The following is a 27,223-nucleotide window of genomic DNA, read 5'->3' as shown; positions in this document are numbered from 1 at the left end:
AGGTGTGAAATGCTGCTTTGAGTTCCACAAACATAAGGGATTTTGTTTACAAAGGTGAATGCCTTCTGCCTGTTCAGGAAGCTGGCTGCTGGTGGGCATCAAGAGTTTGGCAAGTTTCTCTTTATTGCAAACAGGTAATGGGAGATGGGTGTGTCTGGAAGAGGAACGGAGAAACAGATTCATTTCATCTAGTCTTCTTGGTAAAATAATGCCCCCTTTTTCTCTCATTATGGAATGGAGGGATGAGGTGGCTGAACAGAAAATTATTGCTGTCCAACATGGCTGGATTAGAAAAGGCAGCTTTTCTACTTTGCACATAAATAGGTAACAGGAAGGTACAGCTTAAGTCCTCTTGCCTGAAACCCTGTCCCCCAGAAGCAGACATTGTAATAATAAAAATAGTGACTGTGTGTATATTGATGCTATTTGCAAGTTACCTGTAAGTGTTTATTTTTTTTTTCTTATACTTGAAATGGCTTCCTTTACTAAACTCTTACTGTAGTTCTGGTTTCTCCCCTCCTTCTGTAATGGGCAGTAAAGAAAATTGCAGGATAAATGGGGAGAAAGTAGAGGAGATGACACAATGTCTTGCGTATCCAGGTTTCATCTTAATTTCCATCCCATATTCTCAGAAGTGTTTGAACTTCCTAAGGGGTTTTCCATGGACACAGAAACTCAGCACTTTAGAAGGTGCTCTTGTAAGGCTGGCTGCCCCCTTTTCCTCCTTTTCTATATCTTTATTTTACTTTTAGTATAGTGGTACTTAAGATCACTGGTTCACTTAAAAAGAAAAAAAAAAAAAAAAAACCAAACAAAAAAACCACAAAAATATGTTTAAACTCTACTAATGTACAAATAAGCTGAAATGTTGCATTTTATGTGTATTTTTGCCATAGCAGGTACTGTATTTCTCATGCTGGATTTAGAAGAAAAAAAAAAAAGGAAAAAAAAAAAGAAGGGTGATGTTTTTTTGGAGTGTGACAAGTTAAGAGTAATAAGGAATTAAGTCGTCGTCATTTCATTGAAACTAAGAGATGGTGTAATACTTATGTAAGTTTTCTGAAGGTTTTGGGGGGGTGCTTTTAAACAGGTTTTTTGTTGTTGTTTTCTGGTTTTGGGGGGTTTTGTTTGTTTTTTGTTTGTTTGGGTTTTTTTGGTTTTTTTGTTGTTTTGTTGTTTTGTTTTGTTTTTTTTTTTAAGATATGATTGTATTATGTGCAACTCAGTTGCTTACATTATAACTACAAACTATTTTTGGGTTCCTGAAAAAAAAAAAAAAAAAAAAAAAAAAAAGACTAATAAATGTGTTTGGCTGCTAAGCATTTAAAGGTCGTGTTTTGTGCACGTTTTGCGTCCCGCGGCCGCGCCGGGGCCCCTCGGGCCGCGTTGGCCTCCAGGCGCGGGGGGGCGCCGGGCCGGCCGTGGGCTCGGGGCGGGGCGGGGCGCTGAGCGCTGCGGGGCGGGGCCTCTGCCCGCCCTTATCCCGCGGCGATCGCCCCGCGCCGCCGCCACCTCTGCCATGGCGGGCCCCGGAGAGGAGGGCGACGTGATGGCGCGGTACCGCTCCCCGCTGGTGTCGCGGTACGCCAGCGCCGAGATGGCCTACAACTTCAGCGAGAGGAAAAAGTTCGGAACCTGGCGCCGCCTCTGGCTCTACCTCGCCCAGGCCGAGAAGGTAACGGCGGGACGGGCGCTGAGGGTAGAGCGGCCCGGGGTGGGGGGGAGCCTGGTGCCGGGGTATCTTCGCGTCCCGATTCCCTTAAGGGCTGTGGCGGGTGAGGGTCCGGGAACCGGCGGGGTTCAGCCGTACCTTCCCGGGGCTACCTTCGGGAAACCGACCGGAGCGACTTTCCAGGCGCCCCTTTGGCGCGTTCCGGGGAGGAAAGGGGCGGGAGGGGTGGGGGCTCTGCGAGTTCAGGGTTACCCGACCCTCTGTACACAGTCCTCTGCGTACCTGTCGCCCCTCAGCAAATCACTTCTTTTCACCTCATACCCTCCCCTTTGCACTTTTGATTGCACTGTAAAATTGATTTTGTAAAAGCTCTGCTAAGCAAGCTTTGGTGAGCAAACATCAGTCTTTCCTAAGCGCTCGGCTGTTTGTTTTCCAGGGGGTGTGACGGGTGAGGTCCGCTGTCCATTCAATCCGGTGGCTGTCAGTCCGTGCCAACCGGACCACCCCCTGTATTAGCAGCCGTTTGTTATTAGATAGCCTTTTTTTTTTTTTTTTTTACGAGATAGGTTTACTTTTGGCTAAAGTGTGCAGTACATTTACCTTGCAGGTAGTTGGGATGTTTCTGGTAGGCTGAGTGCTGTAAAAAAAATGGTACCACAAAAAATTGGGTACTGTTTATTATTAATTCAACTATTAGGCAGCAGCAACTGAGAGTATGTCCATATGACTTCAATTTGTTGTGTTTGTAGAGAATATGCGGTTAACTTTTTTAACATATAGTTTAAGCTAATCCTTCTGACTTTGGTCCTAATGAGGGATACTTTACAGCCATTGTTACATCCTAATTGAGGCATAGTTTTTAAGATGCACAAATTTGATTCTTTGTGACTTTTACCAGGTTTTTGACAGTAAAAAAGCTGTAATGTGTTCAAAAAAAAAAAAAAAAAAAAAAAACCCACAGAAAAAACAGGCACAAAACCACCCCACTTTCTGACAGAATGGCTTTAGCTTTCAGACTCAATAGGTGCCATTTCGTTTTGTACAGAGTTCAGTTTCTGCTTTCAAAGCTCTGGGATTGCTAGGAAGCAATCCAAGCCCTAGTCTGGCTGTTACTATGAGTGCAAGGGCAGAGAAGCATCATGATGGAGAATGTACAAGCAGTGCAGTGTCATTAATGTGTTCCTTCTCCATGCAAGGATCATATCACTACCACAGCTTTGTCAAAAATATACTGGACCAAATGTGATATTTCAGAAGCTGAAGATGCAATTATACAGCTGTGCTAAACAGAAGTCACGTTCTGAAGTGTTACATGCCTGATTTTGTCACAGTTCAGATGCTGGAGTGAGAAAGCTGTTAATCTCATCTAGCATAGAAAGTGCCAATACCATGAATGCACGTTTGAGAAGCTTTGCATGTTCAAAGCATGATGATTCAAACATAGCCAGATCAATTCCAGCAGATAATTATCTCCCTTACTTCTGTTCAAGAACAGAATACTTCAGTTGCCCAATAGGAGAAAGAAATCTGCTTGAAAGAACCAGTTTGAGGCTTCTAGGTTTCCAGTCCCAAGCCCTGAACTTGGGGCTGCCCCATCTCTTGACCTTTGCTTTGCCTCCCACTTGCTACCCCAGAAAGCAGAGACAGGTCCTACAACTTCTTGAGCTCTCTTTTCATAGTAGGAAGAGAGATACTACTATTTTTATCTGGCTCCTCATTCCAGGGCAGTTTGTAATCTAATGTCAGCTCTGGACTAAAGGAAGAAGAGTCAGCTACTTCTAGCACCTGTTACCTGTCAGTGATCAGTTAGTTACACATGCAGGCAGGTTCCTTATAGGAGTTGCATAGTATTTCTATGAAAAAGAACACCAACCCAAATAATCAGGTAATAAATGGACTATGGCAATTTACTGCAGCACGTGTCCTCACTTCCAGTAGTTGTTTCTTCAGTCATTCTTTTTAAAGATACATAGTGTATCTTTTCAGATACATTGAAAACCAAACAGTACCAAATGAACTGTTTCTTTTGTCTTCTGATAAATCAGATCTAGGTAGGTCTAATCATAGATTTTCTGAAAGTTTCAGGGAGTTACAAGACAGAAGACATGCAGCTTAGTGCTAAAATTGTAGTAAAGTACAGGGTCAGGCAGCTGGCTTCAATATTCACTCTACTTAATAGGTGAAATTTTCAAGTGGTCCACTTGGAGTGCGTGAGAAGAATGGAAGAATTTGTCAGTAGAAACTGAATTTGGCAGAGTCTATACAGTGTTTTGCCTTTCAGCAGGCAATAGCAGGAGTTTGAAAGAGCAGTTTAGCAAAGTGCGGGATTATACCTTTTCCCAACTGACAGTATTTGAAGTTCGGGTTAAGAGCTGAGGTGTCTGAATTTATACCTATTCCAAAACACTGGTTTAATTTTTTATTTTAATTTTTTGCATAAATTCTTTTGTATTATGATTCTTTCATTAGCACTTTTTTTTTCTCGAACTCTTGATTTAATTGTATTTGAAAGTAAGGTACAAATTTCTTGGAGCTCTCCCTTCTCATGGAAGTAGCTTTGGTATCCTTCAGCATCAAACTGACTTAAAATATGTTTTGCACATGTGAAATATAAATGTTTTCTCTCTTTCTATAGTAACCAGCTTTTTTTCTGTCCAGTTTAAGTTTCTCTTTTTTTTTCTGTAATATATTCTCTATACGATGAGTGACCCAGCATTCTTATTCTGTTTGCAGGAGCTGTGCTGTGTTTTCTGCCTGTTCTGCCCTGTCCTTTAGGAAAAGTGATGAACTGTTAGAGCTGTTAGAGTGGTGCATCAAAATATGGGGACAACCTCAGAAGAAAGACACTCTAAAAGCACAGTCCAGAGAGCTCATCACTGACTTCACTCATCTGTAGTGCTTTGGGGAAAAACTTGTGTTCTCCCTTGTGTAGTTTTCCCACTTGGTTTTCTTAGGTTCACAGGTTTGAAGGATGTTTGATTGTTTTCTTTCTGAGGTACTGCCAATATCAGCAAAAGCTCTTAGGAAAGAGGCCTCACATGTTGTTTGTGGACAGATGAGAGTATCATTTGTCTTGGCATTACCGTACCTTGCACGTGTTCTTCAACAAGTCATCCCTTTTGGGGGGTTATCTCTTTCATCTCTGTATGACTGTGTACTGTGGTCGGCTTTTCCCAAAGGATCACAAATGTCTGAGCAAGGCATGAGGCTTTAATCTTGGCGCAAGAATGTATTGCCTGCTGAGTGCCTGTGCTTTTAGGCAGTTGCAGTCTATACCAGTGCACCTCAAAGGCAGCAGTCTGGGGCCAGGTGTTTTTCCTCATTTAGCTGGACACTTATGGACGTGTATATGCTTGCGACAGCAGAAGTTTGGGTACTGATTATCTGATGAGGACCTTGAGGACACATCTGCTTCACTTGCTGTCTTCTTCACTTCCAGGTTTCATATCTGCAAACCATTTTTTCAGTCAGTTTGATTCTGAACAGAACCATGTGTTTTTAAATACTTTGAATCCTAGAAGTCTACTGGTTGGTGATTTCTCATTACTGATGCACAGGACAATAGTATTTTAATTTGGAAAAGGCAGTAATGCCAAGTTCATTGTGAGACTTAATTTCTCAGTATCAGGAAAAGACATCTTTTTTCGTCTTAGTGAATTATGCCAGTGTATAATCTTGTGGCTAGATATCTTTTTAAGTCAGCATGCTGAAAAGCTCTAGCAATTTTCAAAGTCTTAAACGTGAACTAGGAGCATTGATCTTCTTCTTCCAGATCAAGTAACTGATTTCACAATCAGTCTGAGATGAGGTACTGTAGGACTTTTGAAAAGGTACAAACATATAAAACATATATACCTTTCCATATGTTTTAAACTTCTGTTTACAGTTGTGTAAGTCAAGTTGTGGTCCAGAAAGTTTCTCCTGACAGAAGCTATTTAGTGACATGTAAGCTGGATTTTTCTTTACCCAAAAGGTAAACTTCATTAAAGAAGTTTAAACTATACTATTTTTATATCATTTTCCCGTTGAATTTTAATTTTTGTAGTTTTCACAGGAATGTTACATGATTGAGGAAAGTACAAAGCCCAAGAGGAACATCTAAGAGTGAACACTGTCCTATCCTATTGGAAAAGGCTGGAGGGCCCTAGGATGAAAGCATTTGCTGTTACAGCACGATTATACCAAATTGTCACACTTCTGGGAGATGTCAGATGAGAGTAAATTATTTAAACAGCTTCTGTCTGTTTGTTGCTAAAGAGAAAGAGCAATAAAAGTTCTTTTCCCCTTGCAGTCACTTGGGCTTTCAATCACAGATGAGCAGATACAGGAGATGGAAGCAAATCTGGACAACATTGACTTCAGGATGGCAGCAGAGGAGGAGAAGAAGCTGCGTCATGATGTGATGGCCCATGTGCACACCTTTGCTCACTGCTGTCCAAAAGCTGCAGCCATCATTCACCTTGGAGCAACTTCCTGCTACGTAGGGGATAACACGGTAATGCAGTATTTCCGGTTACCTGCCTGCAGAGCTGGGAAGAACAAAGCTCCAGATGTTTATTTTATAGCTCTTTATTAACTTTTCTTTATAAAATACTAAGTGGATTTTTCAGACATTTTTGTTAATTTTACTGTTGAAGTTAATTCAGTTCTTTAACCTGGCTACCCTAGGAAGGCAAGCTCCACTTGCCTTCTTTCTTCTGATGTGAAGCAAGACCTGGACACTAGTCCCTAGTCTCTGCTTGCATGTTAAATATTCAAGGACATAAGAGGGGAGTTGCAAACACGTGAAGAAACATGTGAACTGTGTGATTTATCAGTTACACCCCTGTGACAAGAGTTCACTGACTTAGGAAACAAGGTCCTTGAGCTTTCAATTGTTACTTGGAACCTCTGTGTAATTCAGGGGAAAACAAGCTTTTCAGCAGCAAAGAGAATGGATCAGTGTATTAAGTGAAAAAGGAAGTACTAGCATTCTACAGAACTGTAAAATATTTGTGAAAAACCTCATCTAAAACAGACTGCAAACTGAAGCCTTATTTCTCAGCATATATTGCTGTTCCACTGATCAAGCCATTGCAGCTTCACAGCTGCTTTTGTGGCACGAGAAGCTGCTGTGTGGTTATTTTTTCTCTACTCTTTTGCAAACCTGTTTAGCCTTTGGGTGATATCACCTTCCTTGTGACACTTGCACCCAGCTGCATGTCAGTCTCATAAGGAGCAAATACAACTGGTGCCTCATTAGCCCACTTACTTTCCTGCTGTCTTTCTACAGTGCCTGTATTTTCCACTTGTGACGTTTTGATTTAGTCTGTCATTCCATAGGCAGTCCCAAGAACATCAAAATAATCATTCATAGGCACTCGGTGGAAACAGATCTTCCACCATTTATGACTTTCCATGGACAGTATAAAAGGAGCAATGGTGGATCCAGCATTTTTGTTGTAAACAAGTTCAGTGCAAGTTCTGTTACAAGGAGGAAAGCAAATAATTTGTTTTAAGAGGAGACTTTTGAGTCAATGAAGCGTGTGTCCTCTCTGAGAGAAACTGTTATGTCTGGTCATTTAGACATGGCCCAAAGTTCCTTTTTTTGCTTCTTTCAGGATTTGATTGTCCTCCGTGATGGGTTTAACCTCCTGCTACCCAAGGTGAGAAGGTGGTTCTGCAGTGTCTCAGAATTGGGGGGCACTTGTGTCTAGTGCATAGCCTGTGTTTAACTTGGATTTTCCTAAACCTTCGTGGGAAGCTAGGAGTTGTCTATCTGGGTTATTCACAAAAATGTGAACAGTTCTCTTCCATTCCTTTCTCAAGTCTTTTCCCAGAGCTTTTTTACTCAGTGGGAATTATAAGCAACTCCTTCTTTATCTGTGCCACAGGTAGTACATAGCAATACAACTGTACTGCTTTCAGGATTATCTTAGTCTTATCCTTAGCTATATTCCTAGGAGTGCGTCCACATTCAAGAAACTATACAACTTTCTGAGGTCAAATATAGCAGGAGTGTGGGGCGGTGGTGTCTATCTGGCCTGAATGAGCAGGCATCCAATTTGCCCTGGGCTGTACATGTACCAATTATACCCCAAGCAGCTTTATTTCTGGCCAATTCCAGGAATAAAGAAAATACCTAAGGATGAACCAACTGCAGGATTGGGTTGGGCATGAAGATTAGACTGGCTTGAGCTCAAGTCCAATGACTTGTGTTAGCTCTTGCTTGAGTTTTGTAGCAAGCAGAAATTGCATGCATGCCCTGAAAAACTGAAACACACCACATTCTGCAATTAGAGGGGGCTGCACAGTTACATCTCAAGGTTCCTCCCTGCACAACTGCCCCTTCCTGCACAGTGGTTTCCCTCATAATGTTGTGCTTAAGCATGCAAACTTCTACTGTGTTGTTTGGGGGGTTTTCCCCTCTCATTCCACCTCTTCTCCATCCTTCCTACTTCCACCAGCTTGCAAGGGTGATCAGCCGGCTGGCCGACTTTGCTGAGAAGTATGCTGACATGCCTGCTTTGGGCTTCACTCACTACCAGTAAGTAGCCATCAGCCTTTGCTTTCTCTTTGTAGTCTGTGCTTTGATTAAATTGACCTGCTGCTGATCTTTTGCCATCCTTTTTCCCGTCTCTGACCAGTTGGTTGTTCAGAAAAAGCGTATGTGTCTGACTCCAGGCTTGTCTCAGGAAATTGGACTGTTGCTGTGACTAGCTGTCAGCAGTTGCTTCAACACAGCTTCATAAAAGATGACTTCCAGGCAAACACAGATGTGCATATTCTCTGCTGCTTCAAAAAAGTGTGACTGGGAATTGCACTAAGCCTGTCTTCCAGTCAGATTTTCGTTTTCTTTAAGTTATTTTCCACTGCAGCCTAGAAAATTTTGTTAATGGCTACTTGTTACTACAGATACTGGGTCAAAGGACAATGAGATCTGGATAGTTCTGTTCTTGGGGTAATTTAATCTCCTGCTTCATGAAACTGTTTTCAGAAGCGTTAAACTATATCATGAGATAAGCCTGGGTCTTCTACCCCAATGATACAGAACAGCAGAGGCAGGGAAATGGGAAATTAAGCATGGGTTGTGTCAGACTTGGTGTCTGGCACTTTTAACATTTCTCCCAAAGGAGAGTGAAAGTGTCAGGTCTCTGATTTATTGTCTTACTGTATATGCGGTGTCGGTTCCATCAGCTCTAGTCCTACAGCCTTCTTCATGTACAGCTGTTTGGAGGGGTATCTGTGTTAGTTTTATTTGGGCTTTCGGAAAGAGGACAGAGGAGTGTTCAAGAAGTGTATACAAGGTGAAATGATTGTTGATGTCTCAGCCTTTTCTGTGTCGTTTGTCAGCAGGGCCATTGCTCTGTTTAAAATCACATCCGTGTTTTCCCTAGTCTTCCCTTTTCTTGCTTATGTACATGTAGAGGCCTGTCTTGCTGCCTTTCACATCCCAGACTAAAATCATCCAGGTGGGCTAGTTTCTTTGTATTCCTCCTGGATCACCTGTCCCTGCTTCCAGATCTTACAAGCCTCTTTTTTATGTCTGAGCTTAATCAGGAGCGCATTGTTCATGTGTGTATGGGTTTTTGAAGCAGTATAGAGGTTTTCTTTGGAATTCATGTGGATAATTTGAAATATTTCACTTTCTAGGTTCTGCATAACACCTCTGCTTTTGTCTCAAAGCATTTGCAGGGGGACTGAAGTGTAGCTGAAGTTTGCAGTTACTTATTCCAAAGTAGAGGTCTTACAAGAAATGTTGGCTGACTGCCAGCATTTTTAAAGTGTGTTTGCCCAGAGTCTGAGGAGTACATTTTATAAATAAGAAGGAAAGGTTCCTGAGAGGAATCATTTAAAATCATGTAGTAAATACAGATGTTTCTGTGCTGAGAAGTTCACACCAGTGCTGTGAGTTAGCCAGGGTGCCCCTCGTGCCCTGGGTGAGCAGAACTGGAGTGGGGGACAGATGCACCCCCAGTCTGCTACAGGCCGGCAGGGGGCGCACGCCTGGCACATGGACACAGACTTGCCGTTTTCTGGTAAGTAATTCCATCTAATTCCTGAAAGGAATTATTACATCTCCAGTACCATTTACTGCTGACATGGGTGCATCCTTCTACCTAAGCCAAATCCTGTTAATTTCTGCTCAAATGAGTCAAGAGAGATGAATCCATGGGAAACTCTTAATGGCAGACTCAGCAGTGAAGTGTGGTGCTTGTACAAATCCTCAACAAGTCATATTGTGTTCTCGATTATTTTCAGACCTGCTCAGCTGACCACTGTGGGGAAACGCTGCTGCTTGTGGATTCAAGACTTGTGCATGGATCTGCAGAATCTGGAGCGGGCTCGGGATGACCTGCGCTTCCGGGGTGTGAAAGGCACCACTGGCACTCAAGCCAGCTTCTTGCAGCTCTTTGAGGGAGACCACAGTAAAGTACGTCAGACAGCCCAGGGTGCAGACATACAGTCTTGGCAATTTTCTGTTTTGGAATACTGTTTTCTTTCAGGGAACATTGAGATTCTAGCATTATGTTTACAAAGTCATCCTGATCCCTCTGGGGCTCATTGACAAGGCTCTGTGTGAAAGTGAGCAGCATTTGGAAGGGGATGTTTCACAGAAAGTAGAAGATTTTTCAACAATAAGCTGAGAAAAGCAAAGGACCATTTTTACTCTTGCTGACCTTGCTGAGTTGTATTTTGAACTCTGTGTTTTTTGGTTTTTTTTTCACTTCATCCCAAGGTTGAAGAACTGGACAGATTAGTGACTGCAAAAGCAGGATTTAAGCGGTATGTAACATGCATTCTTAGCATCTGGTAGTGTTGGCCCAGATTCCCGTGGTTGCCAAACTGACATCTGTGCTGCTGTTCACTTATTCCCCCTTGCCACCTTCCATTTCCAGTTGCATTTTCCTGCATGAAACTTTACCTCCTTAATAGGCCACTTCCACTTGTCTCCTTGTCAAAGCACAGCTGTCCATTTTCCTCTGTTTACCTCTCTCCTATTTGCATGCTGCCCCAAAAAATTGACAGCCTGAATCCAAAGTTGTTCTCATCAAGGCAGAATGACAGCCCTCCACTTCAAGAGCCATGTCACTCCTTGCTCAAAGTCTTGCAGTACTGTTATGTCTGGCTGGAGCACTCAGCTTCTGTGCCTATTTCTAGGGCTTACATGGTCACAGGGCAGACCTACAGTCGCAAGGTGGATATTGGAGTCCTGGCTGTGCTGGCCAGTCTGGGGGCTTCTGTACACAAGGTGAGCACCCTACTTGTATACGTTGGGAAGAGGGAGAAGTGTTTCAGATCTTGAAGAGAAGGTGCTCGTGGTGCAGAATGCTCTGCTCAAGAAATACTTTTGTTCCTTGTTTGGCTGTCGTCTTTGTGATCATGCAAATTCACCACTGGGTACATGCCTGGTACTCAAATCGCCAAGATCTTAATACCAGTGACAAATAAAACAAGTTAACTGAGCAGATTCTAAGATGGGTTTACAACTCCCACACCAGATATTAGTCTAATCTATGCTAAATCGATTCATTTAGAGTAAATGTCTTCCCTAGTGGTATATGAGTTCTTAAATTGCACCATTTCCTCCTAGTTAATTGCCTTTCGGATAACGGTGTTATCCTCTTGTGGATTCTTTTAGTTGATTTATCTCTCTTCTCTCCATGTTCCTCCTCTTGGGCTAAAGTGATCTATGGTATTTTCTTCTGTTTTGTTTTTTTTCCCACTTCAGTGAGCACACATTATCTGTGTTTGCAAATCACTGTGCAATTTTGTTGTGCATTTTCAGTGTTCTCTTCTGATCTGTTTTCCATTCCCTGCAAACATTTGCCCTTGTTGGAGTCCTGTTCTCACCTAATCCAGTGGACATGCTGTCTTCTTTGTTTTCTTGGCAAACATTTTTAGGCCAGGAAGTATGATTGCAGTGTCAGTTTTTCTGTCAAATTTTTCACTGTCCCCAGTTTACTTCTTGCACATAGATGCAGAGACTCTCCAAGAGCACTAACAGTAAGATATATTGGTGGGTGTTAGTTTAGTTCTGTTTTATTAATTTCTCATGCTTTCTTTCTAGATTTGCACTGACATCCGTCTTTTGGCCAACCTGAAGGAGATAGAAGAGCCTTTTGAGAAAGACCAGATTGGTAAGGGATGAGAGAGTTTTCGTGGACTGGCGTACGTGTCTTTTCATTGATGTTGGTGTGGCCTTTTAAACAATCTTAGAAATATCGCTGGTAGAATTTGCTTTAAATTAACTGGAATTGACATTGCTAGTATTTTCAATCCTTTTAAAAGAAAAAGAAAGGAGGGGAGGGGGGAAGGAAAAAGAAAAAACACCTTGCCTAAAGGTCTCTGGATATTAAGCAATTAAAATCAGATTTGTATTTGTGCGCTTCCTGTGTTTGGGGGGAGAGCAGGAGTTGCCATGTGTGATGTCCCATTGCCTAGACAGGCAGACCTGGGTCTGAGGAGTGCTTAATGTTTTCCAGTCCTCATGAAGCTGGCTGGAAAGTAGGTTTTCAGCTCAACTCAACATTTTGATCTTTATAAGCAGACAAATTAGGAGCAATGAAACTAAGATGGACTCTTTCACCCTTGCCAGAAGAACACCAGTGATGTGATTCTGATACTGTTAAAAAGGGAAAAGGAAATGTAGTGTTTTGGCTCTTGGCTGAAAGAAAGTTCAGGTCCCTTAAACAGTTGCATAGAATTGAATCAGTGAATTAAGCCGTAGTACTGTCTGGTACCATTCTACATTCTATGCATGATTTTAATACCCATTCCCTAGAGCAACAGGCAGCAGTGTAAGCATCTGACTTTGAAGGACAGTGTTACTGAGCAGATGGAGACTCGAGCACTGCTAAGATTGCCATGGGTAGCCTACAGAGATGGTGCTAAATACTACCTTGAAAAGTAAGACTATTTGTCCCTTTTATGTGGTAGTACTTTTGTTTTGCAGAATTACAGAAATGACATCTCACTTTTTCTTTGGCCACATTTAGATGTTTCTGATCTGAAGGAGAAAATGGCAGTGTCATTTTTGTTATGATATATTGGCCTTAGAAAATTGTTGTATTTTGAGGCTTTAGTCAAAACTGATTGCTGACACATTTTTCTTTCCTGGGGGAGGACCTTCATCTCTTCTGCCTAGATGCAGCACTCCTTCTGTTGCCCTGTTTGCATCCCTTTTCCTCCTTTGACAGGCTCAAGTGCTATGCCTTACAAGAGGAACCCAATGCGTTCAGAGCGCTGCTGCAGCCTCGCTCGGCACCTGATGACGCTGGTGATGGATCCCCTCCAAACGGCCGCCGTGCAGTGGTTTGAGCGAACGCTGGATGACAGTGCCAACAGGTTTGTTTAGGTTGTGCACTGCAGCAACTGTGCAGAAAGGTCCTCTGGGTGTGTTTAGAAAATACTGCCTTTAAACTAAACCCGCAAGATACCACCTTGACAAAAAGCAGTCTCAATAGAATTTAGAGACTACAAACTGGTTTCGTCTGTACCGTCAGATAAAAACGGTTAGGTTGTTTTTAATATCAGGATCTTCTGCAGAGTAAACCTGCAGTGAAAGGGAGGGATACAGAAGCCAGGGTAATAAATTGCTTTCATGGTCTTCCTTTTTCAACAGCACTGTATTACAGTACTCATATTTCTCAATTTATCCTTGGTTTGGATGCAGTTTTTTGACCTTGTTATTTTTTTCCCTTTTTAGAGAATAGTTCAGTACCTTAACCCTCCAAATAATCTAAAATACTTATTTTAATTTTGAAAAATACTCTTTACAAGGAGTAGTCAGATCCTGGAGAAAGAGCACAGTTACTCTACTTTTTAAAAAGTTTCTGTGCAGGTCTTTAGGATATTGCTCAGTAAATTTTGCTTTGTTTTATGATTCTTTGTTATGACTATTTTGAGCCGAGCAGAAGTTATCTACAATTATGATCAAGTAAATCACAGCAATTAAATTCAATACTTCCATCTTTTATTTAGTACTAAATCTTCATAAAGCTCATACCTATCTTTGAAACATTTTAGTTTCAGTGTCATATTCTGTTGCACAGTTTGATCTCGTAGAATCTTGGAAATCTGTAGACTTCTAAGGTATGGCACCCGTGAGTCAATGAAGAGCAGCAGTTTGGCTTTATTATACTAGATTAGCATTAAGATTGCTGATGAGAATGTTACTTTTAAAATGTTTCCACAAACATAATACCTGCAGAAAATTTTGTGAAAAAATAAAAGATTTTTTTTTTCCCAGAGGGACCTTACTCCACATCTCCTACTTTCATTAAAAAAAAGAGTTGCATAAGCAGCAGAAAACAATGTAAATTTAAGAAATTGCATACTGGTTGATACAGTATGTTTATTTCCCAATAGCTACCAAGTGTTGAGAGATGTAGTGGAATGTTTAAAATTTTATTTTCATCTCATCTAATACAAAGACTCATTTGTCCAATTAATTGACCAATTATAAAAATTTGTGCCTTGGATATTTCTTGTTAAAGCTATAGTGTTTTGGAAGGAGAACAAGCCAGAGAAAGTTCAATCAATCTACAATCCAGCAAAGCTGTTTTAGGGCACTGTGATAGAATTGGAGGGCTTAGATGTGTCACAAGGTTCAAGAACTTGATGTTTTAAAAGATCACAGTTTAGCATGGGCCAGGCCCTGCTGTCACAGATGGATGACGCTATGTTTGCTGCCTTGTGATGCAGAGCATTTTGCCTGATACCACTCAGTCCACACTACTCTTCTTGTTTCCCTCCTCTGCTTTTTGTCAGGAGCCTCCTTCGTGACCAGGAGCTGGTTTCTTGGAGGAAGCCCTCACCAAATGCATGGATCCCCCTTGGAAATTCCCCACTGAGCACAGCCAGGCACAGCATGAGCATGCAGCATGTCTTACTGCTGGAGGGTAGGATCAGCAGTAGACAGTTCAACATAGAATTCATAGAGGAAGATCCTGTAGATTGCTGCCCTGCTTCCTAGCTGTGTAATCGCTGAATTATCTTGGAGCTTTCTATGTGTGCCTTCACCCTTTTCACTCTCCCTCTCTACTGACCAAAAAGGAAAAAAAAAGGGAACAGCTCCAGTGTTAGGCCACAGTAATGCTATTTAGAGCATTATTTACAGAAGCTGAAGGATCTGAGGTGGACTGAGCATAGCTTTGTTGCTGACCAGCGTTCTGGGTATGTGTGTTTTGTAGGCGCGTGTGTCTGGCTGAGGCTTTCCTCACAGCTGACATCATTCTGAGTACGCTGCAGAATGTCTCCGAGGGACTTGTGGTGTATCCAAAGGTAAAGCAGGAGATAATGGACTTCCTTGGTAATGCTACAACTATGCCAAAGTGTACAAAAATGCTCCCCCTCCAAGAATTACATTTTTTTCTGTTAGTTTAAATGGTTTCTGAGTTTTGCTCTATTCTTGCCATATTCTCACTGTTACAAGACTCAGATGAAAGGCCTCTAGTGAGGTCAGTAAGAGAGTAAATACAAAACTTGTCACAAAGGATATTTTTCCCTGAATTACGGAATGTATCTATAGAACTTAGGAGCAAAAGATACTGTCTAGACAGATCTCATCCAGTGCTGTAACTTACTACAGGTTAAAAAAAAAAAAAAATTGACTACTTTGCCAGACTAATGTCTCTTACAAGATATGGCTTCTAAGTATTATCAGTTTCAATATCTGGATTTCCAGAGCTAAGTTCAAAATGACAAATTGTCTCTGCATCATGGGGACAAACTTTTTATCAGGACCTGTTATAATAGGACAAGGGGTAGCGGTTTTAAACTGACAAAGGGACAGTTTAGATGATATAGGAAAGAAGTTTTATTACAGAGAGGGTGGTGAAGCACTACAATAGGTTGCCCAGAGAGATGGTGGATGCCCCATCCCTTGAAACATTCAATGTCAGGTTGAACAGGGCTCTGAGCAACCTGATCTAATTGAAGATGTCACCACTCATTGCAGGTGGTTGAACTAGATGGCCTTTAAAGGTTTTGAGTTTTCCAGCCTAAACTTTTCTGTGATTCTGTGATCATTGTCCAGTCCTAGAGATTCAAGGAGAAAGGGAAAAAAAATTCACTGAAGAGTTTTCAGTTGTCTATAGACTTTCTATAATGCTGGGTCTTTTTCCTGGTGGTTTTGGGTTGGGTTTTTTGTTGTTGTTGTTTGTTTGTTTTGGGTTTGGTGGTTTTTTGTTTTATTTTGTTTTGTTTGTGTGTTTAAGGTGATTGAGAGAAGGATCCGGCAGGAACTGCCATTCATGGCCACAGAGAATATAATCATGGCAATGGTGAAGGCTGGGGGCAATCGTCAGGTACAAATGAAGTGTCCAAAATACCTTTGTTTATGGCTGGGTGTTTGTCTCTTGAGATACAAATGTATCTGGGCTCTTGTCCTATCTCACTTTTTGCTGCTCTTCACCTGCTCCCATAGAGTTATTAGGAATGCACTGGTGCTGCAAAGCCAGGCTCTGCTCTCTGAGGGGACAGCACTTGTGGAGATCCTTATTTTCTGTTAGGAACACTGTGTTTGGGCTAATCTTGCTGGCTGTGCTGGAGAAGAGGGAGACCTATTTTTATGTTTGATACTAGTAGGTGTTTTCAGTTTTTTAAGTGTTTGAAGGAACTTGGAACACAGGCTAGGCTTCTTTAAATGGAACATGTTGGCAGTTGGCTACCTTATAAATTAAAAGAGGATCAATTAGTACTGTCAAATACGCAAGTAAGACCATTCTGAACCACTCATTCATGTATCATTCTCCCCTAACTCAGTACAGTATATTAACCACTTATTTTATAGTTCTTCATTCAGCTTGCTGTGTTCAAGCAAACTGTAATTAAATATTTTCCTTAATAAATAAACCCAGACACAATTATATTTCCTTATCATTTAATTTTACAATTCAGGTCAAAATTGATAATCAAATTTCCATCTTAATAAAACACCTTATTATCACTTACCTTTTTGATAATAATTTTTCCTCCTATAATTATTTCCACATCAAGGACAGAATTGAAACTGGAAAAAATAACGAAAGGGTTTGATAGAAGCTTTGAGCAGAATATATGTGGTTTCAGTTTTCTGAAACAGTTGTGGCAAATCACCCATTATATGGGATGTCAGGAAACATCCTTTTTTTCCCGTGTCTCTAATGTCAGTGGATCAGTGAGTAAGCTTCCTGACTAAATGCCTTAAGGGTCACATCATGTGAATCACATTCTGTTACTCATTTGTGTCTCTTGTTGACCTGCCTTCTTTCTGGTGCTATTTAATGACGTTAATTACTACGTTTGCAGAAGATGTTCATATTCACATTCATATGTTCTGTTTTCCTGTGCTGGGAACTTTGAAACAGCACATTTTCTGGGCTTTCTCACCTCATAACCAAAACTCACTTCTTTTCCCCACTACTAAACAGTGCCCTCCCCTAAATATCCAGAAGGTCAGTGCTGAAGCAAAATGACATTTGGATAGAGAAAGCAGGATAATTTTTGTCCTAATTGTAGATAAAGGATAATACATTTAAGGAGAAGATCCCTGCATAGCTATAAATGGAGCCATAATGCTGTATTTTAGGATCAGCATGGCAATATCTGATATTTGACTACAGCTGGGTTCCCTCATTCTTACCAATTGATTCCAAAGGAATGGGTTGGGTCTTTTTCCTCAGTCTATCCTTGTGTAGGCCATGGTTTGCAAAGCCTCACTGCTTGTTAAGTTGGAGAGATTCTTTTATTTTCTCTTTTCAAAATCTGTAGAGGTTTTACATTGTTTACAATTAAAAAAAACCAAACAAACCTAGAATGACTCCTAAGAGTATTTGGGAAATTTGAAGGCGTATAAGTGATTCCAGTGTCATTATGTTATAGTTCAACAGGGAATGTATGTGACATTCAGACTGTTTTAGCCTCAAAGGGCAGATGTGAAAGGCTGAAGAAAATCTTTTTTTAATGTGGTGACACATGAACCACTGCAGTCCAAACTGTGTCTTCTTTTTGCACTGTCCAGGGCAATACAATTCAATATTTTTCCCTCCCAAACAAGTTGGTGAGATGAACATGTGCTGTCAATAGCAATGGAACAACTTCTTTCTTTTTCCATCTTCTCCCTGTACCTACAGGATTGCCACGAGAAAATTCGTGTTCTCTCTCAGCAAGCAGCAGCTGTTGTGAAACAGGAAGGGGGTGATAATGACTTCATTGCCCGTGTCCGTGCTGATCCTTATTTCAAGCCTATCCATAAACAACTTGAAAGCCTGTTGGATCCCTCCTCCTTCACTGGACGTGCTCCTCAGCAGGTAAAGTAGTGGAAAGAGGCTGTGGATTGTAAAGCAATGTGTAGTTTAATCCTGCATCCTTTTGTATATAATATGTACACTCTGTTTCCTACAGAGTGTGCATATTATATAACTCTAGCCATACTACTAAGGAAGACACATTTTTCTTGTTTGATTTCCTTGGCTTTCTTATCTTTCTTCCCTGTGGCTTCACACTTTTGACCCTGGACGTACCAGACCGTTGGGTGTCTTCGTGAAAGAGAGACCCCAGTGAGATGAGCAGGTCCAAATGGGGAGGAGGAAGCAAGTCCTTTTCCTAATTTTATTTTGCTCATCTTGAACAGGTGGCAAAGTTCCTGAAGGAGGAGGTTCGACCGGCGCTGATTCCATACCAAAGCGAGATGGGTGGGAAAATTGAACTGGCACTTTAGGTATAGTCTGCAAATGTGTGTGGATACAGGAAGATAATAAAAGTCTTATTGACCCAGGTCTATTTACTGTGTCATGTTACTTTGGTTCTCTACAGTACATTTAACCCCCAGGGCTTACAGCCACCTTTATTCCAGACTGTCTTTTCATTCTTTGTCTGCTCTTTGGACAAGCGTCCATCTATAGTGTGCTGAGTTACTGAGAAATGCTCAATTGTGACAAGGTGACTTTATCATAGTACCTTCAATGGCCCCTGACAGAGCACTGCCAGCTATTAAAGAGTGTGGTGGTGTGTTTTCTCTATTAAGGAGTTCTTTGAATGGTTGGTCCCTGTGGGGAATACACAAGACAGAGAGTAAAACAGACTTAATTAGCATGGCTAGTTTGATAACCAAGATGCCATGGCAGGAACAAAGAGAGCCTTGAAAATTACAGGAGATGGGATTAGACCTGCTGACCGGAAAGAGAAGAGATTCAATCAACCCTCTGCAAGGAAAACATGTTGTGAATGTATGAGTTGTCTGTATGATTTTTTAACGTGATTATTGTAGTGGAAAACTATTAACATTCCTGAAATGATATATAAGCTTTTGGGAAACCTGAGTGAAATCGAATTCTGATCACTGAATCAATCTTCATGTCTCTCTGTCAATCGTCAGTAGGTCCCTATTTCCCCAAATGAGTGGTCTCTCCATAAGTTATCTCTTCCCTCTCCTAGTTATCAGTCACTCCCCTAACCCTGACCCTTTTTCCAGAAAGCCCTATGTCAATCTTCCCTCGAACCAACCCCCTACCCATTATCCCACCTACCCTGGTGTCAATCTATGCTTATTCCTTCCCCTGGTTTTAGAAAGTTCGGAGTTACTCGAAGCCCCATTGGGTTGTTCAGGCTGTGCCATCCCCTTGTGTTCTGTCATTGGTTCTTGTTTTGTAAGTCCCTCTTTGAGCTCCTCCCCTGTTTTTCCCTGATTGGTTTTTGCATTGTACCCTCCCCTAGTTCCACCCCCACTTTAAAAGTCAATGTCATGCTCTGTCCTGTGTCTTCAGTCCCTGACTTTCCAAGGAGTAAACACCCTTGGAATCATACTGAAGAGCCCTGTCTTTTCTCTCGCCTCGATCCTTGACAGTTTTCATCCAAAGCACCTTTCCTTTCAGAGCAGCTTGCTGCTGCTGGGAAGAGCAGCAGCCCTGCTCTACCGCTATCCTGACCAGTAGTGGTCAGGGGGTGGCAGCTCTTGGCACAGTCCCGGAAGGGGCTAGCTGGTGGTCTTCCAAGTTGCTGTGTCAAAAGAGCAATGCCTGGTGCTGCCTGACATTCCTGTAGGACTGATTTGTTGAAGAGCTGAGGTAAGGGGAACTGAGCCCACTCCCATGCTCACCTTTCTTTCCATGCCCTGAAACTTTCCTCACAGGTGTCTCAAAAGTTGATAAAAGGTGGTCCTGGCTTTCAGAGTACAGTGACTTGGGGAGGAAACAGGCCAAAACATTAGAAATAATGACAGAGAGAGGCCATGGAACTTCATGGCTCATCAAACTGGTGCTCCTTCAGTGCTCCTTTCCTAGCTCAATACTGTAGCTGTGGCTCTATAGCTTCTGAAAATCATATTTACAGGTGTGGGTAAGAAACCAGTCATCATGTTTTGGCTGTGATTGTGATCCTTGGCTTAATAATGAGTAGCAGGTGGACTCTGCCATGTGAAAGTTGTTCTCTACTACAAGTTTTGTCTGATAAGGAAAGAAAAAAGATACTGGAATTCTTTGAATGCCCAAGAAGTTCAAGAGCTTTGGTTTTATTTCTGATCTGAATGATCTGTTTTGTAATGTCTGTGCTTTACTGGACATTTAGTACTGAATCAAACTTCTCCCTTTGACTTAATAATTCCCTTACCTCTTCTTCCAGTGTTACTTCATCACAGAGCATTTCTTCTGCTTCAGTGCAATAAAAAAGTTCTCTCTGGCCTCTTATTTATTCAAACCCTCAGAAGTGACACAATAAGGATTATTTGATGATTTTTCAAGTGTGGTTGCTGAAGAGACTTAAGTAGAAGTAACTGAAAGAGGCTACCTGCTCTCCTTCAGGTCATCATTGTTGAAAGAGGATTTTAAAATACTGTATGTTTTAATAAGGCTTGTCTTTATTAAGTAGTTAAGAGCAGTGGGAAGCCTCAGGCTGTGATCTCCTTCCATCGAGATTGCTCTGGCTTTACCTTGTCTCTAGAATATGGCATTCAAAATGTTGCAAACATTTGTGAGTTTGTGTTTAAAACATTTTGCTCTCTTGTGCTATTAACATTTAATTAGCCATCTGTTTGAAAAGGATAACTCTAATTGAACTCTCGTAATTTTCAGGCTAATTCTCAAACTGATAGCCAAGAAAGAAAACAGACAGATGCCTAAGTCCTCCTTTTTTGGTCCTCTTTCCTCCTTAAAAAAACCCAACCAACCCTGTATGGAGAGAAGGAACAGTATCTTTTCTCATCATTGGAAATAAATCTTTTATTTTAAATCTCTACCTTGTTAGGTAGAGGCTGCCAGCTGTGAGCTGTTGGACTTGTTTTCCTGGAAATTTTAAAATGAGTGACAGTCAGGGAGATGAAAAGTCATCCGAGAAAACTGGCATGATACACAAATCCTTTAGGAGACTTACAGTCCTTGGTTTGGGTCCTGACTTTCTACTTCCCTGCAGAGTTGGCAGCAGCAACAGCAGAGATGTAATTCTCCCCTCTGCTTGGTTGTTGGGAGGAGGTCACCAAGCAGTGCTTCAGGACCAGCTCTCAACTGTTCAGCTCTTGATTCTCCCCCTGTACTCAGCAGTACAGGGGTGGCCACAGCTTGAATCCTGCATCCAAATCTGGACCCCTCAGAAAGGACATTGAGGTACTGGAGCAAGTCCAGAGAGGGGCAGCAAAGCTGGTAAGGAGTCTGGAGCAGAAGTCTGATTAGGAGCAGCTGAGGTATCTGGTGTTACTTAGCCTGGAGAGAAGGCTGTTTAGAGGAGTTGTCACTCTACAACTACCTGGAAGTAGGGTGTAGCCAAGTGGGGGTCAGCCTCTTCTCCCAGGCAAACAGCAACAGGACAAGAGGCATAGCCTTAAGCTCCACCAGAGGAGATTCAGGTTGGACATTAAGAGGAATTTCACAGAAAGGGCGATTAGACAGGGTGGTGGAGTCACCATCCCTGGAGGTTTTTAAGGAAAGACTGGACGTGGCACTCTGTGCCATGGTCTAGTTGACATGGTGGTGTTCAGTCAGAGAGTGGGCTCCATCTCTCAGAGGGCTTTTCCAGCCTAATCGATTCTGTGATTCCGTGACAGCTTCGTGAGGCCAAATCACACGTTGGGCTATTCGGTGCATGTCCCTGCAGCCCGTGCCCGTGCTGAACAGGACCATTCCCGGAGCCTCCTCCCCGCCTGCTGGGCCGCGCCTCCCGGCCTACAGCCCCCGCCGCGCCGCGCGCCGCCGCCCGAATCCGGCGCATGCGCCCCGGCAGCGGCGCGTGGGGCCGCTGGGTCGGGGCCGGGCGCCCGCGCTGAGGGGACGGCGGTGGCGGCAGCAGGTGGGTGCCGGGGCAGCTGCGTGCCGGGGCGGGCGGGGACTGCCCTTCGCGCTCCGGGGCTCTCAGCGCTGCACTTCCCCCCGCGCCGGGGGCGCTCCCCAGGAGCGGTTGCGCCACCCCCCTGCCCTGCTGCCCCCTGGGCCGGAGCGGGGGCCGAGGCCGCCGGGGCGGCGCCGCTGCCGGGGCTGTGTGCGGAGCGGGGCGCAGCCGTGGCTCCGCTTGCCGGACTGGGGCGGGAGAGCGGGGAGGGACCCCGGCCCGAGGAGGGCTCCGCGCACCGGCCTCGCTGACGCAGGGCCGGCTCCGAGGAGTGACTCACGCTGTGCTTCTTCGTCAGGGCTGCCCGGGGCACGTTCTACCTGCGCCCCGCTTCCCCTGGCTGGGCTCCCTCTGCTTCCCGGGACGCGCCTTTCCTCTAACCCTGCCTCTTCTCCTGCCCGTGGCTGCGGCTCCCGGGAGTCCTGCTCTGCTATACTCATCTGCTCTCCACACCTGCGCCCTTTCGGAGGTGCCCTGGAGGAGAGAATCTGTCTCGTGTCTGGCTGGGGGGAAGGAACAGTCACGAAACATAAATGGAAATATGGCAGTATCCTCTAGGCAGTGGGCACAAATAGACCTGCCGCAGGCCCTGTGATTGTCGGCTATCATAAACGTTAGAAGGAGAGCAGGAGACAGATGTTGTTCTTCGTACCTGGTGATGTAAATCCAAAGAACCAAAGAGCCACAGTAACGCGGATTTAAATCTCGTTGCAGGCGGTGGCTGTGGGCTCCGGGACGGCTCTTGATGACTCTACACAGAACTGGTAAGGGCGGGACAAAAAAATTCCTGTGTGTGGCATTGCTTCCATCCTAATTTTTTTGAGGGATGCCTGAATTTAAGCAGGTGCTTTTCATTCTAAACAAGTCAGTTTCAGTGTTGGTGTGTGGGGGTTTATTTGATGTCATAGCTTCCTACTTCATGATGTCTCAGCCCTACTCTGCATGGCTTGCTGTGATTTTTTTTTTTTTTTTTTTAAGGAGGGAAGTGGGAATAAAGGAAGAACAGGAAATGGAGGATCCTTTAGTGAAAACAGATGGGAGAGTGAAGCAGTCTTACTGGAATTAAGATCGGTGGGTTTTTTACTAGTGCAAGACTGGATCTTAAAATCACTCACGAAGGAACTGTCAGCCTAGCAGGAGTGGGGCACTGCTATGCTTCTGCTGAGCTGTTGATCAGGATACAGTTGCTTGCTAGATAATAACAATTCTATAATAGTTTTTCTGCTGCTACACAGTCTGGAGTGGTGGCCTGGAAAGAAACAGCCACTGGAACAAAATTCAATTTCATTACTTATTTCTGGATCCCCACAATGTGTGTGTGACTGTCCCTATGCAGGAACAAAGGCTGAGTTCCTACGCTGGAGAATTCACAAAGTAAAAGGGAAGGAAGAGGGTGAGAAGAGGGATGACATGTAATTAAAGAGGTCGGGGTGGGGACTAGTTGTGTCATGTTAATACCATGTCCATTCTGTATTTAACAGATTAAAATGACAAATACCGCCTATCTTAATTCCTGTTCGTGATAATATTTTGGTAATGGGGTTTGATATTCTTAGGGAGATGTCATTCTTAGTAACTCTTCTTCTGAAGAAGGATGAAGGAAATCCCTGAAGAGCATATTTCTGGAGGAATTGCACTGGTCGGGGAATGATAAAATTGAATTGAGGAAAGTACTGCACATTTGCTCAGGACTGAAATAATTCTCCAGTTTTAGTCATCTCTGCTAACGTTGTTTATGTTTTTCTTCTTTGCTATGCTTTTAAGAGCTGTCACTTTCCCACAAGGTGGGATCTTTTGCCAGTCTCAGTGTTCTAAAGAATCTTGACAATCTTAAATGATGGGCAATAATCAAAATATTTGGCTTTTAAAAATTAATGTGTTTTACCTAAGGTGACATAATAACAGTAGAGATTGTTGATTAAACTGTGTGAGAGCTGCCGGTCTTAGTCCCATTCTTAGCGAATTGATTTGTGTGTTGCAAAATTGTTTCCCTTGTTTGGTCTTTGGGATACTTTGACAAAGAAATTGGTGATACTATGTTTCAGTCAATAACTGTTTTGGAAACTTTTGGAATGATGCCTCTTCTTGGCTGTTAATTGCAAACGTCTCACCAACACATCAGAAGTAACAAAAACTTAAAAAAAAATAATAAATCCCAAGGAGCACTGCAACTTCATCTGCAGTGGTAAAGTTAAGGTGCTTTTTGTTTTAGTGTATTGGTCCTACCGCTCTTCTAGCTAAATCAGCAATGACCCTTGCTGGTGATCTGCATCACTGGTTATTCTAGATCCTACCCTGATTCAAATGGATAAGATACAGAGAATTTGCAACGGTCCAATAGGAGGAGGTAAACAAACAGCTTCATTCTGTGTTGTGAGTGTGGTGTCCCTTAGGAGATGGAAAGGTTTTGGTACTTCAGGTTTGTGTCCTCAGTCACACAAAGATTTGCCTAAACTTCTTCCTCTGCTGCTTTTTATCTCAGGGTCAAAGCTATTGATACTTAAAGTTTACACAGGCTCAGTATCTGGGAATGCTGGGGAAAATCTCGCTTGTCAGCTGTGTTACTGTTGACATCGGGTAGGGAAGAGAAGGATGTTGTCAGATGTTGCCACATTTGTTTTGTCTTTGAGGAAGTCTCAGATTTTTTTAAACTGGAGCGCAAGCAGTTATGGTGGTAACAGAGCAATTTTGTTTCTGACTTAAGGAAAACACCCTGGAAGAAATGTAAACAGGCTTGTTTTATGAGATAGTTGAAGAGAAGAGAGTATATTTGTATTAGTATGACTACAAGAACTGCTGTTACTGCCCAGTAGGTGCTGGCTGGGAAGTATTTGATCATTCAGAGATGAGAGAGAAAGTCCATAACCTGACAGTCCAATTTTCTCCGGAGAAGAAATCTTCCCGATCTCCAGAATCAGGAAATATCAGAGGTTTTGTCTTGTTTCGTTACAAGTGTTAACAATCGTTGCATATTTTGCTTTTATTTCCTCTTAAGTGATCTGTGCATATAAATTTCTGCAAGAGCAAGATCTAAGTAGTCCAACATGACATGCTAGATAAGAGCTTTGCAAATAGTCCTGAGAGGTGTTTTGAGTGTTACTAACCTCTTCAGAAAGTTGAGTCCTGTAAAGACAGAGCCCTGAAGGAAAAAAGTTTTGAATGCTGTGGGTTATACTTGCCTTAAAAGCCATTTTCTGGAGACAAATGAAGCGAGACCTGCTCAGAGTCCTGTGAAGTGAATCTGACTTTTTTTCAAGCACTGCAAATAGTAACAAAACAGAGCTACAGGAGGGTGACCTGAAACAAGCCTTTCCTGTGCCTCACCAAGGTAACAGCAAACCATGACAGCAAAACCTCTGCAAATCCTCCGAGGTGCTGTCAAGGAAGAGCTGTTGTTCAGGCCGTTGGTCCATTGTCACTGGGAGCAGTAGGATGAGACCAGCTTGAGAATCAAACTTCCACCTGGGTGAGCCTGCAGGGCTGGTGATGGAGACAACCTCGGATGGCACTTGCTTGTCACCGCTCAGGACAGGAGTAGGATATAAGAGACTTCGTAATGGCTGACTTCAAATAATTGTCAGTTCAGTTTAATGTTTCTTTGATTGGTACAGCCCCGTATCTCTAACAGAAATATTTTCTTTCAAGTTTCTGTGTTCAAATGAAACTGGACAGTTGTGATTGCTTTCCACGGACATCTCATAAATGGCTTGCAGTCTTGCAATGGACCAGAAGGTAAACAACTCTTCTGAAAATTTTTTTGGAAAACAAATTTCTGTAGAGCTCTGCAGAAGTGCCCTGGTCCTGCACTGTGCTTATTTGGGTGAAAATATCCATTTATTGTGCAGTACTTGACCCTCATGGGAGTTATGTTCAGACACTAATCAGAAATCTTTGGTGTATATTTGCATAGTGGTGTTTAACATGGAATTGCCTTTACCCTGAGCCTTGAAGACTTAGGGTGACTGCAGGCCTGCCTTTTTTGGCACATACAGATTTATTTGCCTCTGTGTTGGAAGCAAGGAGAATTTTGCTGTGCAGTGAGAATGAACACCATGCTAGTTTGTATCCTGGCCTCTTTTTGTAACTGCATTTGATGCAGATAGAGAACCCTAAAAACTGTTGTTCCCGTGCTTGACTGTAATCCTCTTGTGTGAGTTGCAAGGAGCACTTTCTAATCCTGTCACATATCGTCTTACCACTCAAATAATGGGAGTACCAGGAAAGGGGAAACCCTTCCTCTGATCCCAAGCTTCTTGGCTAGCAAGAGGTTCTCCACAGAGGTGCAGTTCATGCTTAGCTGGCATGCTGTTTGCTTTGGAGCCAGGTAAATCAAAGGCAGTTCTACTCTGGAAATAAAATATCTGTTGATGTGTAGCATATCTGCATTTTACGTAAGTAGGTATTATGTAGGGGTGTTTCTGAGACAAGTTAGGCACATTGAACTGTGGTCAGGAGATCCACCTGTGGTCTGTCTGTCCAATGCATAAGTGGTAGGAACCAGGATTCCACTTTTTCACATCATTATTTTCAAAATGGAGATGCAATGGGAACAAAACTGCAAGTTACTTGTTTGTTCCTTTTGTGTAAACTGACCATGGTTCAACAGCTTCAGTTCCACTGGGGCTCTCTCTGTCATTGCAGCAGGCATTGCTGGACACCGAGCAGTGCAAGGAGCAGAACTGTTGCATGAAAGTACCTTTTAGTTACATTTCTACGCAGAATTACATTTCCAATGAGGGCAGGAATCTGCAAGGTGCTTTGTGGCAGGAGACACAAGAGTTGCAGTTTACTTTTTGCTGTCTCTGTTGCCCTAATAGTGCCTTGAGGCAGCTGGGAGAAAATGCTTTGCCCTGTTGCCCTGCCACATTCCTGCTGTCAGTACGTGATCCCAGTTGATGACTGGGCAGCACTGGAGTCCTGGGTGGTGCCTCTGCTGTCAGTGGCATAACCTGTCAGCAGCTTGCCTGCCTGCCTGGCTCTGCAAGCCTCTCCCTCGCTGCTCTCCAGGTCTTTCACCTGCCTTTGAGGCCTGCCCTAGGCTTTTGGTGCATCTCTGGTTCACTTCCAGTGCTACAGGAAGTGGGCTGAGGGCAGTTGAAGTTCCCAGCTCTTTGTTCCCAGTCACATTGTAGAGAGGAAGTCTGAAGACCACCTCAGCAGTTCCAGCCTGCATTTGCACGTGTTGCTCAACACCCAAAGCAGTGTAAGGCTGGTCATGGTTTGTAAGCCTCGGACAGAAAGTTTGGGATGGGCCAGGTTCACTAACACCATATT

The 27,223-nt window shown here is 43.0% G+C and overlaps 2 protein-coding genes across 11 annotated transcripts in view; both read left to right on the top strand.

Annotated features, from left to right (window-relative positions):
- Window positions 1–1,460: 1,460 nt before the first annotated feature.
- ADSL (adenylosuccinate lyase) lies at window positions 1,461–18,413 on the top strand. The gene is made up of 13 exons (XM_040061147.2): window positions 1,461–1,675; window positions 5,964–6,167; window positions 7,273–7,317; window positions 8,119–8,198; window positions 9,914–10,085; window positions 10,392–10,438; window positions 10,814–10,904; window positions 11,724–11,793; window positions 12,853–13,000; window positions 14,848–14,938; window positions 15,874–15,963; window positions 17,770–17,946; window positions 18,270–18,413. Exons 1-13 carry the CDS (start codon window positions 1,520–1,522, stop codon window positions 18,354–18,356), a joined length of 1,458 nt encoding a protein of 485 aa, XP_039917081.1. The 5' UTR covers window positions 1,461–1,519; the 3' UTR covers window positions 18,357–18,413.
- Window positions 18,414–19,312: 899 nt separating this feature from the next.
- The window catches only part of SGSM3 (small G protein signaling modulator 3), a 33,116-nt gene continuing 25,205 nt past the window's right edge, over window positions 19,313–27,223 (top strand). Inside the window, exons 1-3 of one of the 10 annotated variants that reach the window (XM_040061140.2) lie at window positions 21,867–21,910; window positions 22,664–22,713; window positions 22,928–23,020. The gene's annotated coding sequence lies outside the window, so the exon portion shown is untranslated. The other 9 variants (XM_040061141.2, XM_040061139.2, XM_040061136.1 and 6 more) reach the window with 9 other exon arrangements.

The sequence above is a fragment of the Hirundo rustica genome, chromosome 4 (genome assembly GCF_015227805.2).
Source record: "Hirundo rustica isolate bHirRus1 chromosome 4, bHirRus1.pri.v3, whole genome shotgun sequence".
Taxonomy (NCBI): Eukaryota; Metazoa; Chordata; class Aves; order Passeriformes; family Hirundinidae; genus Hirundo; species Hirundo rustica.
This window is presented reverse-complemented; position numbering and strand designations above follow the sequence as displayed.

Bases quoted from the DNA above. Each gene is read 5' to 3' on its own strand.
- ADSL (XM_040061147.2), top strand. From the start codon at position 1,520: ATGGCGGGCCCCGGAGAGGAGGGCGACGTGATGGCGCGGTACCGCTCC. The intron at 11,794-12,852 runs GTAAGGGATGAG...CTCCTTTGACAG, and splicing joins TTTTGAGAAAGACCAGATTG to GCTCAAGTGCTATGCCTTAC. The intron at 13,001-14,847 runs GTTTGTTTAGGT...TGTGTTTTGTAG, and splicing joins CTGGATGACAGTGCCAACAG to GCGCGTGTGTCTGGCTGAGG.